The sequence below is a fragment of the Nyctibius grandis genome, chromosome 6, assembly GCF_013368605.1.
Source record: "Nyctibius grandis isolate bNycGra1 chromosome 6, bNycGra1.pri, whole genome shotgun sequence".
Taxonomy (NCBI): domain Eukaryota; kingdom Metazoa; phylum Chordata; class Aves; order Nyctibiiformes; family Nyctibiidae; genus Nyctibius; species Nyctibius grandis.
Genome location: NC_090663.1, coordinates 32,910,526 through 32,931,023, shown reverse-complemented (window position 1 = coordinate 32,931,023; position 20,498 = coordinate 32,910,526). Strand labels below are relative to the sequence as shown.

The 20,498-nt window shown below is 43.6% G+C and overlaps 1 protein-coding gene across 1 annotated transcript in view; it reads right to left on the bottom strand.

The window, feature by feature from the left end:
* Positions 1 to 2,503: 2,503 nt before the first annotated feature.
* CRACD (capping protein inhibiting regulator of actin dynamics) overlaps positions 2,504 to 20,498 on the bottom strand; it is a 48,679-nt gene continuing 30,684 nt past the window's right edge. Inside the window, 9 exon segments of the mRNA XM_068404068.1 lie at positions 2,504 to 2,664; positions 5,655 to 5,820; positions 8,748 to 8,938; positions 14,948 to 15,172; positions 15,175 to 15,208; positions 15,210 to 15,290; positions 15,292 to 16,347; positions 16,350 to 17,897; positions 19,588 to 19,770. Of these exon segments, the coding sequence (XP_068260169.1) occupies positions 2,504 to 2,664; positions 5,655 to 5,820; positions 8,748 to 8,938; positions 14,948 to 15,172; positions 15,175 to 15,208; positions 15,210 to 15,290; positions 15,292 to 16,347; positions 16,350 to 17,897; positions 19,588 to 19,770 (3,645 nt within the window).

Sequence of the window (20,498 nt, the reverse complement as noted above, 5' to 3'; positions counted from 1 at the left end):
AAGTTACAAAAAATTGGGACGATATAGTACATAGTGGTTTGTTCAGTTCTTAAAACATTTTTGCTGTTTTGAACTCTAGTAATGTTTTGGTTTTATTTTTACAGATTTCCAACACTTTATCAGAAATGGTTGCAACAAAGCTAAAGCAAAGTAACACTTCACTTCATTGGTATTTAGTGCAAATTTTTGTTAATTTACCATGAAATGTCACTCTTGAACATGTACACTTTAGAAATGTTTCCACCAAGTACTGTACATAATACAGTTTCCATTATTACACTAGATACCTTTATGGCTGAAAAAAACCTCTGCTTTGAAGCTTTAGATTAAGACCATTCTTAATGAAAGCTCTATTCTATGTGCTATAAATGTGTTGTATTAGAAAACTGCATCCTTATGTCATGCAAATAGCACCTAATTTTGCTATACTTTTCAGAACACCAGTATCTTTTATTCTTTAATCCTGATTTACTTCATCTTCTCTATATTTCTGCCTGGCTCCTTCTCCCAAGAAATAATCATAAAGATGGATTTCAGGCAGTTTAGTTCTTGCAATTACAAGTACATACCGCAGGCTTATAAACTCAGAAAATAGTGTAAATTTAACTTAAGAAGCACTAATTCATGTTAGTAGCAGAGCAAAAAGTAATTATGGGCCCAATTGTGTCTTCATATAAGCTTGCAGAGATTTGACTTTAAAAGCGTGAAGTGGTTTTTTTTTTTTCCCAAGCATTTGAGAGCAGCATTGCCCCATCTCTGTATAAAACATTTTAAATACTTACATTAAGGGTACAAAGTTACTTTAGAGATTCTGGTTTTAAATATGAAACTGAGCAAAAATGATGGCTTAAGAGACCCAAAAAAACCCACCTTGCTGCTGCACATCTACTCAATCATCTAACGTCCATTGTGTTTGTGCTATTGTAACCATGATACTGAACTGTTGTTTTCTGTTTGGTGGGAAATAGTGTTTTCAGTAATGACTTTTGCTGACAAACCCTTTTTGATCCTTGGAACGGGAGGATACAGCTTGTTTCATTCTCTTTTCTGCATAATTTAAAGTGCTACTCCTCATGCTGCATACAGCAGTTCGGCTAAAGTAGTTCAATGAAACGTATGTGGTATCATTCTATAATGCAATTTCTTCTCATGAGAATGTCTCCCTTTATGATGTTCTAGGCTTAAACGTTCCTTTGAGCCTTACGGTTATAAGATGGAGACATTCAAATTTGTTAAAAACTTCCTTATAAAACAAACTCAGGTGTGTTACAGGTTTATTTACTAGGGTGACTTTTTAAAATGTAGACCTAGCTATTTCTGTGGGATGTTGTGGATAGTAAAATTTTTATTACATTATGGACGTTATTCTTTTTTATAAGAGGGAGGGAGTGAACATTTCTATTTTAGTTACAAGAAGTAATGAAGTGTTCAATTGCCACAGCAGATACCTGAGATGGGATAAGTAAACTTTTTTCTGAAGTGTTCTGGCTGTATTGGTCAAAGTACAGGAAGTTATCTGAATACCTGAAGTTGCACGTGGAGTAAAATCGGGAAGAATGCAGAGTTAAACCTCTTGAGACTCTCACTGACTTAGCTTTCAGTTCTCAGTTAACTTCAGTTCTCCAAGGCTTACTCCTGTGGGGACTTACTGAGACTAATTCTACAGCTGCATGAGCACAGGAATAGTTTTACTTATTTTACTCTCAGTCAATTGATTTAAAGTTTAAATCTTGCAGTCACTGTCTCTATGCGTCTTAAATATGGCCATGCACTTAAATGACTAGAAGAAACACTGAGTCCCTGGCTTCTTTCTGAAAACTTGCTGATTTTTGTTTAAATAATATTTTTTTGTGAAGTAGGATGAATAGTTTTCTTCCTAGGAGTGAGGGAATATAGACATAGTGTATTAATCCTATGATGAAAGAAATTATCTCAGCATTTAGATGGTACCATCTTTCTACTTATCATTTGCAGTTGGAAAGATATCTCCCGAAGTTCTTCATTAGGGAAGAAGCTTTCAAATATCAGGTAGAACTGACAGTTCAAACAGTATAACACTTAAAAAAAATTAGGAATAAGAGAAGGGAACATGCATCTTGCCTTAATTTTCAACAATGGAGCGTTGAAAAACATGTCTGAGATCTCCATTTAAGTGTAGAGATCTAAAATTCTAGAACTGAATACTCACAGAATTTAAGGAGCTTCTGAACTGAAGCTCTGGCCCTTTTTGTGTTACTTGCTAAAATTTACATCCAGTATCTGAACATTCTTATATTTTTGAGAGACTCTGGCTCTGAAATTTTTGCTGTGACCTCATTTAGCTATTTGTCAAAGCAATGGAATATATGACTTGAGTAGACTTTACAGTGAGCTAGAGCAAAATGGTAATCAATTCAGTTTTTAGTCCTTCAATACATGCATTTTCAGTTTTGCCATGTGTAAAAAGCTGAATAAATAAAAAGAAAGCAATTAATAGTCATCATTAGAGATGTAATTTTACAGTTTACTTTATGATCTGTGGACAGTCACTCCAGGCTTTTGCTTTCCTCTTGGCTAACGCAAGCCAGGCTGGTTCTGTTGAAACAGGGTTAGCATCAGGCGTAGAGAATCTCTTGGCCACCTCCTTTGCCAGTGGGGTTGATGGAACAGAATCTGAAATTTCCACTGGTTTTGGTGGGGTGGGGAGGGGAAGAGAAAAAAAACATTAGTTGAACCCTGTAGTTTGTTGCAGGATTCTAGAGATTTCGCTTCTTTTCTGTGAAGATGTTCTGATCTAACACTTCATATTTATTTCCAACCCTTTTAGTTAAATCTTACTTTTTATGGTATTTGCAAAATAATGAAGTTAGGAGGAGCAGAGTTTCCTGTTTCAGAGGTGACTCCAAGTAATGTAACTCTCAAAAATTGGGACAAAATTTTCGGTCTCTGGGATCCAGAGAAACATTTCCAATTTGCCAGTCGTCTTTACATAAACTATTTTAATTATATCTGCAATATAGCAAACAATGGGGAATAAAGCTGGATTTTTTTTTTTTTTTTTTTTTCTGTTTGGTAATGCAGCTGCTGAACACGTGTAACCCAACTGTTTTCAGTAGGATTTAGATTGCCTCTTCAGGTTAGAGTTCTTAAATAAGCACATAGAAGAAAGCGGTCCTGTCGTTGTCTGCCTCAGTTAACCACTCCCATGAGACTATCCTGAAGAAGAAATGAACTAGCTTTCTCCAATAGCTGTTTGTCACATTTTCTTTAAAATAGTATATTTAAGACAAACAGCTGTCTCGGCAAGAAAATGTGTTGAATAAGCAACTGATTTCTAAAAAGCAACTTTGCAGAGCAGAACTGTAGAAGTATACTGTAGAAGTCAGGTGGGAAGATGGTTTAATTCTGAGACAGTGAATGCTCTTGAAGGCAGCCTGGATAAAAATTAGTTTTCTGAAGCCTATGGAGTAACTCTAAAAATCTTAGTTACAAAATAACTCCTCACTAATCCCCCCCTTACATGTTTTGGTTTTTTATGAGCCAAAAAGCTTTTTTTGTTAAATGATCACATTCAGTCCAAATTACTTCTAGTTGCATTTCATTTTCAGGTTTTGAATGTTTTAAAAAGCTTTAAAATTGCATGGATTGCAAAAATTGTTTCTTTTTATTTTTAGTACATCTTTAATAATGTACGTTTACCTATAAGTAAATGAACAGTAGTAGCAAGTATTGCTGTAGACATACACTTTCAAAAGCTAATTATTTTAAAGGTTATGTTAATTTATGCCTTTTTAAGGGTTACACCCTCTTATCAGTTCCTGTTGTACAATACTCAAGTGCAAGTCTGAAATATACCAACTTCTTCAAGTTTTGGGTGTTTTTTTAATGCTCTTAGAGGAGGACTCAGCAAACTTTTATTTTAAACATGTTCTAGCCTGGTCTTCTGCTTTAAGTGCTCTCCTAGTTCTGGGAAACCCAAATCAGTGTCATCATCCATAAGAAACAAATACTTGTATATAGTATATTTGTATAGTTGATAATGGCTACCTGGCTCCAAATATAGCCAGTAATCACATGGAAATCCAGTCCCTATTTCCTTTAGGGCCAACACAGTTCTATGCTTTCACTTTAGGTAACTCAAAATTGGTATCTCCTCCTGAATTTCCTCCTGAGACTCTCTTTCTAGCACAGACAGACTGACCAAGGATAATTGGGTTTTGGCCCTTTAATCTAATTTGGCATCATCTATTGTGCTAGAGTTTGATTTCTGCTAGAATTGACTTTGTACAGCGTAACATCCCACTACTGAATCTTTTGGGGTAGGGCTGCAGTAGAGCCCTGTTACAAGTTGGCAGGAAAGCTGTAAAGCTGCTCCAGCTGCCCACCTCCAGAGCCAGTTTGGACACAAAGCAGGCTAACAGCAAGCATCAAAGTTCTGGGCAATCTTTGTGAGATCTTAGAATGGTTTGGGTTGGAAGGGACTTTTAAAGATCATCTAGTCCAACCCAAGATGTTGCAAATAAAATTCTCGGGGATATCTGCACTGGTGTGCAGCTGTGGTGTGGACATGCAGCTGCTGAATCAACTGAATATAGGCATGTGTGGGGGTTGTTCAGCTTGGGACAGTCTGTAATGCAGGAGTAGCGCTTGTTTAGCCTTTAGTGTTACAGATCAGGTAAATGAAATACTTCATTGCTTTCAACAGCTGCATTCCGTAATTCTTGGCTTGGAGTGGTACTGAATAGATTTGGTGGTATGTGGATTTACTTTCAAAGAAGCCCATGCTATTTACTCTGCAACTTGTACAAAGGTTTCTTCAACACCTGTCTGTACTCTTGTACAAAACCTTTTGCCTAGGACTAATGTTGTATAGAGAAATATTCAGCAAGTCCCTATTTCAACAATCACCTTACACCACTCCAAATATTATGCCCTTTGGGGAAGTATTTATTTTAATGTGCCTGCCTTCTGAATATGTAATTGTTTCAGCTTAACTGAAGCGACAAAGTAGTAGGTTCTGGTTCCAACTTTCCATACCGAATACTTGACTGGGAGGGAGAAGTCCTAAATTCAAAGTGAGAGGCTACCTTCAACTGAATTGATTAGGTTTTGCGTTTTTGAGTGAAACGGGGCTACTCGCTCCAAATATTCTGGGGTGAGCATTTCTCCTTGGCAAACTGGGAGGTGTGGGAACACAATATGCTTCATTTCCTACACATGTAAATACACTTTGTAGAAGTTAAATATCATTCCCCCTCTGGGCTAACCCCCAACCTCCAACCTAAAGGCAGAACAGTACTGCAATTGCAATTTACCTTAAATCAAATCCCTCTAATGTGCATTAGTCATGTTCCAAAAATACTGTTGGATAGGGTTTGGGGAGACAGCCTAATTTGTTTAACTTGAACTGGGGCAATTCTAAGGAGATGCAGTAGTACAACCTTAATAACCTGGGGAACCTAGTAAAAACCTGTTAAAATCATGTACTTACAGCATAATGGCCAACACATGAGACTGGGACAAGTTGTGTTGTTCTGTGCTGAAAGCAAATGTGTTTGTAATTCTAGGGGTAATATATGAGGGGAAAAAAAATCATTCATTCACTTTCTCAAAAACACGCAATACCACTTCTGCAGTGCATTATTCCTAGAGTAAATCCGAATCTCTCACTGTACCTGTCACAGAGGTTGGAAGAGTGTTCGACTTTTTTAGCTGCTCCCTTCGTTCTAGTCGTGACACAGCAATCTCAATTTTCTTCTCCCCTTCTTGAGTTGCAGATTTCTGCAGTGTGCTTGTTTTGCTGCTGCTGCTTTTATTATCTGACTGATTACTTACAGCAGCCTAGAACAGAGAAGGAAGATGGCTAAATGAGAAACATGCCACGTAGCGGCTACAAGTAAGAGATGTCGCACTTGATGCTTTCATTCATCACCTGTCCTTTCCTTAACCTTCCTTTTTGGCAAAGACTCAAAACACTCTGATACTTCTAAAACTAACAGTTAATAAAGACTGTAAAAAAAACAAAACACAAGAAGTTAAATTTGCCATGTTGTCATTTCAGTCCAAATATTGAACAGTTTGAGCCAACAACAATTGAGGACAACAGAAAGGGCTTCTTCAAATACATTGCAGGTAAAGCCAACACTAGAGGCAATGTAGGCCCACTGATGAATGAGGTGGGGGTCCTGGAGACAGAGGATAAAAAGAAGGCGGAGTTACCGAATGCCTTCTTTGCCTCTGTCTATACTGTTGGAGGCTGTCCTGAGGAGCCCCGGACCCCTGAGGCCTCAGAATAAGTCAGGATAGAGGAGGAATCTGTCTTGGTTGACGAGGGCTGGGTCAGGGACCAACTAAGCAACCTGGACGTCCATAAATCCATGGACCCTGATGGGATGCACCCGCGGGTGCTGAGGGAGCTGGCGGAAGTCATTGCTAGGCCACTCTCCATCATCTTTGCTAAGTCGTGGGCAACGGGAGAGGTGCCTGAGGACTGGAGGAAAGCGAACGTCACTCCAGTCTTCAAAAAGGGCAAGAAGGAGGACCCGGGTAACTATAGACCAGTCAGCCTCACCTCTATCCCCGGAAAGGTGATGGAACAACTTGTCCTTGGTGCTGTCTCTAGACACATCAAAGATAGGGGGATCATTAGGGGCAGTCAACATGGCTTCACCAATGGGAAGTCTTGCTCAACCAACTTGATAGCCTTTTATGAGGATGTAACCCGGTGGATAGATGATGGTAAAGCTGTGGATGTGGTCTATCTCGATTTCAGTAAAGCGTTTGACACGGTCTCCCACAGCATCCTTGCAGCTAAACTGAGGAAGTGTGGTCTGGATGATCGGGTAGTGAGGTGGATTGTGAACTGGCTGAAGGAAAGAAGCCAGAGAGTAGTGGTCAGCGGGACAGAGTCCAGTTGGAGGCCTGTGTCTAGCGGAGTTCCGCAAGGGTCGGTTCTGGGACCAGTTCTATTCAATATATTCATTAATGACTTGGATGAGGGATTAGAGTGCGCTGTCAGCAAGTTCGCTGATGACACCAAACTGGGAGGAGTGGCTGATGTGCCGGAAGGCTGCGCAGCCATTCAGAGAGACCTGGACAGGCTGGAGAGTTGGGCGGGGAGAAATTTAATGAAATATAACAAGGGCAAGTGTAGAGTCCTGCATCTGGGCAAGAACAACCCCATGTACCAGTACAAGTTGGGGACAGAGCTGTTGGAGAGCAGCGTAGGGGAAAGGGACCTGGGGGTCCTAGTGGACAGCAGGATGACCATGAGCCAGCAGTGTGCCCTTGTGGCCAAGAAGGCCAATGGCATCCTGGGGTGTATTAGAAGGGGTGTGGTTAGCAGGTCGAGAGAGGTTCTCCTCCCCCTCTACTCTGCCCTGGTGAGGCCGCATCTGGAATATTGTGTCCAGTTCTGGGCCCCTCAGTTCAAGAAGGACAGGGAACTGCTAGAGAGAGTCCAGCGCAGAGCCACGAAGATGATTAAGGGAGTGGAACATCTCCCTTATGAGGAGAGGCTGAGGGAGCTGGGTCTCTTTAGCTTGGAGAAGAGGAGACTGAGGGGTGACCTCATTAATGTTTATAAATATGTAAAGGGCAAGTGTCATGAGGATGGAGCCAGGCTCTTCTCAGTGACATCCCTTGACAGGACAAGGGGCAATGGGTGCAAGCTGGAGCACAGGAGGTTCCACTTAAATTTGAGGAAAAACTTCTTTACGGTGAGGGTGACTGAACACTGGAACAGGCTGCCCAGAGAGGTTGTGGAGTCTCCTTCTCTGGAGACATTCAAAACCCGCCTGGACGCGTTCCTGTGTGATATGGTCTAGGCAATCCTGCTCCGGCAGGGGGATTGGACTAGATGATCTTTCGAGGTCCCTTCCAATCCCTAATATTCTGTGATTCTGTGATTCTGTGTGAGCCAGCTCTACCTGTTAAATACAGCCCTGAACCACGGTGTGCATCTGTGGGCAACTCACACCCACTGCTGTTTCTTCAGCCAGTTATCTATGTCTGTAATTATGCACGTGTCCATCAGATATTTGTGTCTCATAACAAACATCAAAATACACTTAGTTACCCATATAATCTCCCTTTTTACCATCTGTGGTATCTATATACAGCATCACTGCTTGTGTAGCATCACTTCTGTACTGTAAGTAGAAGTGTTTTTCTTACTAATAGAAAACCAGGGATAGTAAACAGCTATTTAGAGAACAGGAAAGAAGTGATACTTGAATTCAGTGCCTGCTTTAGTCATTTGGATGTTTCACATGACAGTTCATTTCTTTCATTTATCTACATTTTATCCAAATAATACATGTTACGATAAAAATAAATTCAAACTTACTAATAATCACCTATATTCACCTATAAATGACTATTCCAGCTGTTATTCCCCAAGCATTAAGGCTTAACATCTTATTTACTCAAGCTTTGAAAGAACCATGTTGCATACAATTTTTCTGTTCCATCACCTGTGCAGTGGTCGTGCTTATGATGACTGCCATTAACTGCCACCTGATATTGAGGCGTCAGAGTTTACACTAAAATTGTCACACTATTGCACAGTATTTTCTCCTGAAGGTCTCAGTTTTGCAAAAGGGAACTCCAGACTTGCGGACTACTTTTTACTCACTATCATTTTAGCTTTTATGAAATCTTACAAACTAAACATAGAAAAAAAAATCCCTTTCACATAATAAAACTAGCTAACGGTTATAATTATGATATCAGTATTTCTAATGGACAGGTTTCTAAAGATTGTTTACATTTTCTTTGGCCAGCTTCTCTGCTTGCTTCGCCTCTCTGGCTTGTCTCCTCTCTTCCCTCGTAGCTTGCTGCTCACGAAATCCCTTTTGCTTTTGCAGTGCTAACGTAATCCAAAGTGGTTGTGAAGTTTCAACTTTTTCCATCAATTTAGAGCCATCTAAAGAGTGCCTGCTCTGGAGGACTGGTTTTTCTGAGAGAAAACATGAAAAGAATTGGTTAAGTAGTGCACATCTCTTGTCTCAAGCAAAGTAATACAACTGCTCTATGTTGTGAAAACTCTTGAGCTAAGCCCATTGAATGCCATGCCATTCACAGACCTTTGTGGACTGTATGTCAAATCCTGAAACAGTTTTTATGCCTCAAGAATAAGGCCTAATTCAAGACACTCATACAGCTGTCCAAATTTACCCTTTTTTGTGAAAAAGCCTACCCCAGACTCTTAGAGTTATAGCCTAATTTACACCGACTACATGAAATACTTAAGTGAAAGTGATACCTATGCACTGATGGTTTATACCTCTGATAAAAGGGATCCAGCCACTATGTACTGCAGTTCCCTGATTTTCCAGCCATATTTAAGGGAAGAAGTCCAAACTTCAACAAAATAAAGGGCACTGAAATTATGTACTCCTATAAATGCAGCCTGTCTTAAAAAATGTTGTTTTTTTTTTTTAAAAAAAAATCATCACTTGAGCATTTGACTTTCTGTACCCTGCATGAAATTGGGATTAGCACCCAGTATAGAGCTGTGGGTGGCAGGTAGCAGCACTGGGGTGCAAAGGTGCTCCTGCAGAGCTCGGTGAGCACAGACACCCTCAAATGGCCCGGGCCCTACTCTCCCAGCAGCTGTACCTCCAACTAGTTTCCATAAATCCTCATTTAAAAATGGAAATGAAAGGAAAAAGTGTAAAAAATTGTAAAAAAAAAAAGCAGCAGTTCCACTGAGATACAATTTTAGAAGTATCTTGATGCTTGCAAAATTCAAGAATGGAAAAAAATGGGATTTTCCCAATTAAATGCTGAATCCTGCCTTGCTCTTTTGAGTGTCCTTATGCTGAAAGGGTAATTTTTACTCTTGTACAGAACACTCTTTCAGGACACAGGGGCTTTCAGCCCTCCTCTGAAGAGCCACTAAGGCTACTGTAATCGTTTCTATTACTGAAGAGTGCCTCTGAAATGCAGACTCCTGTGCCCAGCTCTATTGGGTTAGATAGAGAATTTGCCCAGCATAGGTACTATAAGGGGACCTAGATCTTAATATAAGATAAATAAGCTAGATGATGTTCCACTAAAAAATAGAAACAATATAATGTAAATTATAAAAATTACTCCTCCTGCTCTGATGACACCATTGCACATGGAACGCAGAGTCCATCATCTGACTAACCAGGTAACATCTGTACCAAGGAAAATGCACACGCACTTCCATTACCTCCTTGGAATTAACTTTCTTAACCAAGTTGCACTGGTCACGCTGAGTTTGTGTGTTTCAGCGGCGGCAGCAGCGACAGTGGCGGCAGCGGCGGCAGCGACTTGAGGTGAGTGCGGGGGTGAGGGCGACATCGGGCTATAACCGGGCGGTTTTCATACTCTGGGCCCCCCGAGCAGCAGCCCCGAGCTGCTTCCCCCCCACCCCGGACCCGGAGGTTCCCAGCAACGAATCAGGAGAGGAGGGGACGTAACACCACCCCCTGTTGATTGGGTGATAAAAAGCCTCCTGGAGGGCAGGGACTAGTCCCTGGCCAAAGGGGAGAGGGGGAGTCAGCAGTGACTGGGTGTGTCCCAGGGCAGGAGAGGCCGCAGCAGTTTGCAGCTCGTTGGGGAGGGCACTGACTCCCTCCCAGTGCACAAGGCGAGGAAGGCGCCAAGGAGCTGTGAACCAGGGGTGTCACCAACAGGTATTTCCCAGCTCAGTGAAAGAACAATGGTATCTACCCGGCGGAAGAAGACCAAAATGGATGTGGGAACCCAGACAGAGCTCCCACGGAAGGGAGGCGATGGTGCAGGTTGCCGGCTGCAGGAATGCTACAGCGTCTCTGTGGTGTCAGGGGGCTGTGTGCGCTGTGAGCAGGTAGATGATCGCTCGGCCGAGCGGCACAGCTGCAAAGCCAGTTGAAAGGCTTCAAGCTGAAGTAGAAAGGCTTAGGAGCATTCGGGAGGCGAATGAAATGGAGATAGACTGGTGGAGCCAGGCTCTGCCTTCCCTGCAACAAAAATGGGAGCACCTGCCAGAGAGCTCCCGGGATCAAGGGACCCCTGTACTCTGCCCCTCTCAGGTGGAAAACAATAACCTAGAGGAGAGGAGTGAGTGGAGGCAAGTCCTATGGCCGTGGCAAAAGGCAAGTGCCCTCCTTGCCTACCTTGCACTCCACAGGTGCCTCTGAGCAATAGATATGAAGCCCTAGTGGATACAGCCGGTCCAATGCAGATGTGGTGGAGAGGCAACCTATATCAGAGGTCCCACCACAGTCAGAAAAACCTGACAGGCGTATAGCTACCTCCTCCACAAGGAAGAAGAGAAGAGTTTTAGTGGTTGGAGACTCCTCCCTAAAGGGGATCTGAGGGCCAATATGCAGAGCTTGACCCCCATCACAGGGAGGTCTGCAGCCTGCCTGGAGCCCGAATCAGGGATATCACCAGGAAACTCCCCAACCTGGTGAAGGCCACAGACTACTACCCCCTGCTGATCTTCCAGACAGGTGGGGAAGAAGCTGCATCCTGTAGTCTGAGGGGGATGAAGAAAGACTACAAGGCCCTAGGACGGCTGGTGAAAGAGTCTGGGGCACAAGTTGTTTTCTCCTCCCTCCTTCCATTTTCAGGTGATGACGTGGGATGGAATAGTAGGATTCTCTCTATTAACGCCTGGCTTACGAGACTGGTGCTACAGGCAGGGCTTTGGGTTCTTTGATAATGGCTGGTTTTATAAGACACCAGGCGTGACGGTAATACATGGGAAAGGTTTATGTCGTAGGGGCAAAAAGGGTTCTGGGACAGGAATTAGCAGGGCTCATTCGGAGAGCTTAAACTAGATTCGAAGGGGGATGGGGTAGTAGCTGGGCTTGCACCACTGGGCAACGCTCTAGTGTTGAGTAGACCAGGAGGCCTCCCATCCCCCTAGGGTGAAATCGGTGTGCTCAGCTCGCTCCCTGAAATGCCTGTACACCAATGCACGCAGCATGGGGAATAAACAGGAGGAGTTGGAAATCCGTGTTCGGTCGGGGGCTATGATTTAGTGGCAATTACAGAGACTTGGTGGGACGCCTTGCATGACTGGAATGTGGTCATGGATGGCTATGTCCTGTTCAGGAAGACAGGCCACTAAGGAGAGGTGGTGGAGTTGCTCTTTATGTGAGTGAGCAGCTAGAATGTATTGAGTTCGTCCAGGGGCGGATCAGGAGCGAGTTGAGAGTTTGTGGGGTGCGAATTAAGGGGCAGGCTGGCAGGGGTGATAGTGTTGTGGGTGTCTATTAAGGCCACCGGATCAGGATGAGAAGGGTGATGAGGCCTTCTACAGGCAGCTGAGAGCAGTCTCGCAATTAAGGGCCTGGTTGTTGTGCGGGATTTCAACTACCCTGATATTTGGCTGGGAGGCTACTCAGCCAGCCATCCTCAGTCCAGGAGGTTCTCCAGTGCAATGCATGATGATGATAACTTTCTGATGCAAATGGTGGATGAGCCAACTAGGAGAGGAGCGCTGCTGGATCTTATCCTCACTAACAAGGAGAGTCTGGTTGAAGAGGTGAAGGTTGAGGGCAGCCTTGGTTGTAGTGACCATGAGATGGTAGAGTTCAGGATCTCATGTGGCAGGAACAGAATAGCTAGCAGAATCACAACCCTGGACTTCAGGAGGGCCAACTTTGGGCCTTTTCAAGCAATTGCTAGGGGAAATCCCATGGGACAGGGTACTAGAAGGTAAGGGGGGGCCCAAGATAGTTGGTTAGCATTCAAGGACTGCTTCTTCCGAGCTCAAGATCAGAGCATCCCAACAGGTAGGAAGTCAAGGAAGGGTACCAGGAGACCTACATGGGTTAAACAGGAACTGCTGGGCAAACTCAAGTGGAAGAAGAGAGTGTACAGATCATGGAAGGAGGGGCTGGCCACTTGGGAGGAATAGAAGTCTGTTGTCAGAGGATGTAGGGAGGCAACTAGGAAAAGCTAAGGCCTCCTTGGAATTAAACCTTGCAAAGAGAGGTCAAGGACAACAGAAAGGGCTTCTTCAAATACATTGCAGGTAAAGCCAACACTAGAGGCAATGTAGGCCCACTGATGAATGAGGTGGTGCCCTGGAGACAGAGGATAAAAAGAAGGCGGAGTTACTGAATGCCTTCTTTGCCTCTGTCTATACTGTTGGAGGGCTGTCCTGAGGAGCCCCGGACCCCTGAGGCCTCAGAATAAGTCAGGATAGAGGAGGAATCTGTCTTGGTTGACGAGGGCTGGGTCAGGGACCATTAAACAATCTGGACGTCCATAAATCCATGGGCCCTGATGGGATGCACCCGCGGGTGCTGAGGGAGCTGGCGGAAGTCATTGCTAGGCCACTCTCCATCATCTTGCTAAGTCGTGGGCAACAGGAGAGGTGCCTGAGAACTGGGAGGAAAGCGAATGTCACTCCAATCTTCAAAAAGGGCAAGAAGGAGGACCCGGGTAACTATAGACCGGTCAGCCTCACCTCTATCCCCCGGAAAGGTGATGGAACAACTTGTCCTTCGGTGGCTGTCTCTAGACACATCAAAGATAGGGGGATCATTAGGGGCACTCAACATGGCTTCACCAAGGGGAAGTCCATGCTTAACCAACTTGATAGCCTTTTATGAGGACATAACCTGGTGGATAGATGATGGTAAAGCTGTGGATGTGGTCTATCTCGATTTCAGTAAAGCGTTTGACACGGTCTCCCACAGCATCCTTGCAGCTAAACTGAGGAAGTGTGGGTCTGGATGATCGGGTAGTGAGGTGGATTGTGAACTGGCTGAAGGAAAGAAGCCAGAGAGTAGTGGTCAGCGGGACAGAGTCCAGTTGGAGGCCTGTGTCTAGCGGAGTTCCGCAAGGGTCGGATTCTGGGACCAGTTCTATTCAATATATTCATTAATGACTTGGATGAGGGATTAGAGTGCGCTGTCAGCAAGTTCGCTGATGACACCAAACTGGGAGGAGTGGCTGATGCGCCGGAAGGCTGCGCAGCCATTCAGAGAGACCTGGACAGGCTGGAGAGTTGGGCGGGGAGAAATTTAATGAAATATAACAAGGGCAAGTGTAGAGTCCTGCATCTGGGCAAGAACAACCCCATGTACCAGTACAAGTTGGGGACAGAGCTGTTGGAGAGCAGCGTAGGGGAAAGGGACCTGGGGGTCCTAGTGGACAACAGGATGACCATGAGCCAGCAGTGTGCCCTTGTGGCCAAGAAGGCCAATGGCATCCTGGGGTGTATTAGAAGGGGTGTGGTTAGCAGGTCGAGAGAGGTTCTCCTCCCCCTCTACTCTGCCCTGGTGAGGCCGCATCTGGAATATTGTGTCCAGTTCTGGGCCCCTCAGTTCAAGAAGGACAGGGAACTGCTAGAGAGAGTCCAGCGCAGAGCCACGAAGATGATTAAGGGAGTGGAACATCTCCCTTATGAGGAGAGGCTGAGGGAGCTGGGTCTCTTTAGCTTGGAGAAGAGGAGACTGAGGGGTGACCTCATTAATGTTTATAAATATGTAAAGGGCAAGTGTCATGAGGATGGAGCCAGGCTCTTCTCAGTGACATCCCTTGACAGGACAAGGGGCAATGGGTGCAAGCTGGAACACAGGAGGTTCCACATAAATATGAGGAAAAACTTCTTTACGGTGAGGGTGACCGAACACTGGAACAGGCTGCCCAGAGAGGTTGTGGAGTCTCCTTCTCTGGAGACATTCAAAACCCGCCTGGATGCGTTCCTGTGTGATATGGTCTAGGCAATCCTGCTCCGGCAGGGGGATTGGACTAGATGATCTTTCGAGGTCCCCTCCAATCCCTAACATTGTGTGATTCTGTGATTCTGTGAATTAAACTGTGGGGATGGGAAGTCCCATTCATTCAGATAACCCTAAGCAAAGTAGTGGTACTCCACAAGTAACATGCCAGGTGAAAATTATAGCTTAAGACCAAATGTCTTCCTCTGGACCTCCAGTATCTCATTTTGGAAATGCAGACAATAGCTAAATGACCTTTGAAAAATACATACCTTTCTTCAATGGCTCAGGCTTTTTGTCATTTTTTTCTCTCCATGGAATACTTATAGATGGGAAAAACGACTTCTTTTCTCTGGTTTCTTCCTCTTCATTTTTGTACTCATTGGATGGTGTGGGGTGCACTGCATTTGCTCTGTCTTCTTTTCTCCAGCCACCGTCTGGTTCAGCTTTAACCAACCTTTGCCCTAGTGTATCAACTACGTTTGATCTGTTCATTTAGAGAGAGGAGATGGTGGTGGTGTCTGGCTGGTGGGCCTTCGGAGCTAAAGCAGGTTTCTGTGGGACCAGTGACTTGCATGCTGGTTTCTCGTGAGGGGGTAAAGCACTCTGGCCAGTGGCTGGTAGGGACCATTGGTGTGCCTGCTGATTGTGAAATCTCCACTAGAGTAATTGAAGAGTCTTTTAAGTTACCAGGGACATTCACTCTCCCCATGCCAGGGGATGTACTCCCCTGTGGCACAAAAACAGTGGGTTCTTTCTCGCCTTCTGTCGTAACTAGTGGGTCAGGCACACCATCAAAACTATCTCCTGCACTGTATCTTTTCTTTTTCCTTTGCTCTGCCTGTTGATCATAATGGAAACGTAAAGAGTAGTTTGTCCTTCGTAACTTTATCCCAAAAGGAGAAACATTTTCTTCTCCATTTGGTGCTGATTTATCTGCTTTTTTTGTGCTGTTATTCTGCTGATTTTCCAGAGGTCTGGGAAGTTCTGCCTGGGGTAATTCTTTACCTGGAGGATGAGGAAAACTTGGAACAAGGAAAGATGGAAGATCTTTTGCAAATTTACAGCCTTCTGTGTTGTCTGTCATTTCACTATGGGTTTCTATTTTCTCCTTAGCCTTTTCAGCTAAGTTATCCTTAAAAGTGGAAGCCACATCCTCCTTCAAAACAGTGGATGAGCCAGTGGTTCTTCCCATAGCCACTGTTTCATTGCCTTTTGCCGCACTTACATTCTCAGCATCTGAATTTGTTTTTGAAGCTTCTGAAAATTTCTGCCATGCTGGTGTTATCGAGAACTTTGCATTTGCAGATAGGGTTTTCCTCAAGTTGCCATGGGGAGCACCTCGTCCCCGGGGTGTCCAGTCATCACTGAGTCTGCAGACACTTACTCGGTCTCTCTCGTTATATTTGCTGTTTTCTGCATTCTTCAGGATCCTGGAGCGGATAGAGGCCCACTCAGCAAGTACGGCCTGGTTGTTCAATGTCTCTTGTGCATATCTCATTTTACTGCTGCTGGGTTTGGGATCCTGTTTTTTTTTCTGGGCCTTCTCTGGTGAAGGAATATCCACATTTTTTCTCTCTTCCGTTAAGCCAAGTAACGATTTACAAGCTGTGTCCTTTATCTGGTTCAAGTTAACTGCTGTGCCACACAGCTGTGCTCCAGTAACCAAAAATAGCTGTATGGGGGTACACACACAGATGACGGGAGTGTGTGAGAGCCCTTGCTGGAAGTCTGCATCCTGTAGTCTTTGGTGGATGGAGAAGAGAGTCCTGCTCCTTTGACGGGCATGACTGGACTCAGATTTACTTTCTGAAATATAATCTGTTTATCTCCAGAAGACACCTGAAATGTGAAGGATCTGGATGCAGTCTGTCTTTCATCTACCTCTTGCCACCTAAGTTCTTCCCCTATTCGCTTTTGCTCCTGAGCCTCAACTTGTCTCTTCAGTTTCTGGGCTAGGGCTTCTTCTGCTGTTTTGTTCCCTTTTTCTGGCTGTTTGAGTTTTTGGGATCTTGATCCTTCTTGGAGCTTCTCCTCTATCGGATGCCTATCAGCCCCTCGAGAACACAACTGATCCTTGTCCTGTTGCAGTCCCAAGGATTTTTCTTGTTGGTTTTGCTGAAGATTTTGTCCTTCCGTGTCTACTTCCTGCTCTTCCAGCTTGTTCCCTTCTTGTTCATTTTGTTCCTTTTGCTGCTTCAGTTCATCTTGTTGCACACCCTCTGCACTTTCCATGTGCATTTGTTTTGTGAGCTTGTGTTTTCTCTGCTCTTCCCATTTCTTTTTCTTATCCATCACTTGCTGGGGTTGTTCCTTCTCTGTCTTTTCTCCTTTATCCTTCAAATGCTGCCTTTGTTCCTCCTGTTTCTTCTGTTGTTTGAGGATCTCTGCTTCTTTCTTCTGCTTCAGTTTTATTTCAGCTTCTTGAAGCTCTTTCTCTTCTAGCTCTCGTCTCTGTTTTTCTTCCTTGAGTTCTTTTTGTTCCTCCAGCCAATTTCTTTCTTCTTCCTCCTGACACTGTTTTTCAGTCTCTTGTTGCTTTAGTTCTTCCAGCTCTAGCCTCTTCAGCTCTTCCAGCTCTCGTCTCTGTTTCTCCTCCAGCTCCTTGCACCTCTGCTCTTCCTGTTCCTGGAGCTTCTGCTCCTCCAGCTCTCGTCTCTGTTGCTCCTCCTGTTCCCAGCGCCTCTGCTCCTCCAGCTCTCGTCTCTGTTGCTCCTCTTGTTCCTGGTGCTTCTGCTCCTCCAGGTCTTGTCCCTGTTTCTCCTCCAACTCCTTCTGCCTCTGCTTCTCCAGTTCCTGGCATCTCTGCTCCTCCAGCTCTTGTCTCTTTTCAGCCTCCATCAGTCTTCTCTCCTCTTTATGGCATGTTTGCTCCTCTATTTCCAAAGATATCTCACCTGCAAGGAGATACTGCCTCCTCTCTTCTTCACAATGCCTTCTCTCTTGCTCTTTCTGCATCTGCTCAAGTTCTTGGCACCTTTGTTCTTCCATTTCTCTTTGTTCTTCCATTTCTACAATCTGCCTTATCCTTTCGGCCTCAAAGATCCCCCAGTGATCTTCAATTCTTTTCTCTTCTGCCAGCTGAAGCTGCTTCTGCTCATCTTTGTTTTGGATTAGCTTGTCTGCTATGATGTGTCCATTATAACCTGGGTATCTGTCTCCATACAGCTGAGTTTCTAGGTCCTCTGGCTCAAATTCTGTTATTGTTAAACTTTGTGATCCCTAAAATTGGGAGACAAGTTTGGAGTTACTGAATATTGCCTATTGGCTTGTTATTCTTTACAGTGAACAAACAATCAGTTGCAAATGCAAAACAACTTTTTTTTTTTTTAAAAAAAAGAACAATGATTTAGATCCAGAGCCAACACACTGACCCCAATCTATGGATCACGTCATCACAGATCCCATGCCTCTCACCTATTTGGATGATAGCCTTTAAAAGAAAGAAAACATCCCAACAGTGATAAGAATATAATGCTGAATATTGAATCACCATTTGGTGTACATGAGCTAATCCAGATTGAGACCTGCCGTTTCAAATTTACAGAAGCCCAGGGAATAGAGCACAAGTTTCATGCACCTGTTCTACTACTTAGAACTCCATCCTTTAAGCCTGAAATAATTAGCACCTGCTTAAGGGCATTGTTTTGCCAGTTCTTTCATGGCAAATCTAGCTGTCACTTGCAGAGACAGAAGCTGTTGCCTGCAGAAAAGAGCTTTGCAACGCTAGCCAGGAAAGAACACCGCTCAGGGAAACACAGTTTGGTTGCTTTTCACAAATCCTGAGCCAGGATATCTTCTGCATTAGCTCTGCTGAGACTCCAGTTCTGTTGCAGGCACTGTGGGACCGTGCATAGACAGAGAACCTAGAACTCCCCAGCAATACTGTACTGTACCGGGGCATGTGCTAACTGCTGGCTGGTGCTGACTGCTGACTGGTTCTCCATGCTTGCCCCACAGCCCTGGCATGTGGGTGCAATACCTGCAATAAACTGAATGCAGATTTTCTTCACAGCTTACTCCTTGTCTTGGCAGCAACATGGTCTGAGGATGAGCTGCACCTGAAGGGTACTTCCCAGCCCTTTCCATGAGGAAAACAGCTCAGCTAATACCCTGTCTAGCTATCATTTGTTGAGCCATCATTTGACTCCAGATAAACATTCTGTATAAACAAGAGGTTTAAATTTAATTTATTCATTGCAAGAGTGATAAATGCAAGCACAATGGTGCGGAAGAAAGGACAGTGGCCTCTCCTGAAGCCTGTATTAGTTGAATAGTCTGTTTACAGCACTGGTAAAATGTCAGGATAAAAAGCAAAATAGCCATGCAGTAAGTGTACAAAGCAAGGATTTGATAATTCACTCTAGCTGTAGCAAGAACTGCATTACTTAAGTCTTATTCTGTCTTATAAGACAATGATACTATCAGAACCCATGCCAGTTTTAGATAGTCTCTTTTTTTCCCCCAACCAAATTTTGCACTATCTGATTGCCTGTAGCAGAGCAGCATTGACCATGGCAGATATCCTTCAGACCTTTAAGACCTCATATTTTTACTAGAAAAACTAGAATCAGAAAGCCCTCCCAATGAAAAATTCTAGTGGAAGTACCTCAGGTGTATGTAGTATTTGTCTCAACTGGCTATATTAAAACTTCTTTGCATCTTCTCTCCAGCTAGGGTTTCATCTTTAGGTCTCTATCTTGATTTCAAGACAAACTGAAAGAATGCATTTTGTTTTGCCTCAAGCCACAAGATTTGAAGGAATTTTCAATAGCTATCTCTAACAGTGTTATTCACATCTTAAGACAGTGCTCTGCCTATAGCTACTCCTGGTGCACTCAGTTACGATCATTCTGTACCCAGCTTCAAAAGCAAGCCCTCTCCTCTCACTGTTTGACCAGTGATTCAATACCTTTGTTAATCTCTTGTGCTTTCTTGACATCCTCTGCTTTTTTGGCTTCACTGACAGCTTGTGTTTAGCTGCGCTGTTGTCTAGACAAGCAACAGCCTGGGGAACTGCATCCAAATTGATCGTTTCAATTGTGCCAGAGCAGGAAAATTGTCTTTTTGGCCGAGATGATTTGACTGGAGTGACCTGTTTGTATCACAAACAGAAGAGGCTATTATTAAGCTATTTGTTACATTTAAATAAATAATTAAATATATAATACACAAACCCTTTGCAGTTTTGAATTCAAATGAGTTATTAGCAGAAAAAATTTCAAACCCTGTTTTTCCATTATATAGATCATGAACTTTGGACATGAAAGTTACAGCTGTAGTATTTCCTGTTTCCAGTACTACATATTTTTATACTTTTCACTTAAAAATTACTCAGACCATTCTAACCGAAGTTTTTTTCACAGTTTATCTCCACTCAGAAATTGTTGGGAATGGGAAGGGCAGAGGCAGAGATTTAAGCAACATCAAACACTGGGATATTTCAAAGTTTGCTTACTGTGGAAAAAATATCTACATCTTTAAATAATGTAGATTATACACTTTAGGCAAGAGCAAGTCAGATTGACTTATCTAAGCATTATAATAGAACAGCTACAGAGCAGTACTGTCTGCATGGGAGATGACTACAGTATTGGATCTCAGACTGGCACAGTGCCTGCGGAAAACCTTCCTTCCACAGTCAATGTGGAGTCATCCAAGTTAGCACCAAGGAACAGTAAAAAATAAAATAGGACAATACTGGCTTTGATTGGTGCTTTTTTTCTCTTGCCCTTCAAATATTTGGGTTCAGAAAGTGCAAATATAAAGTGATTTAGTGAGACTCCCTTTCATGAATAAATACAGTGGAACTGTATGTCTAGA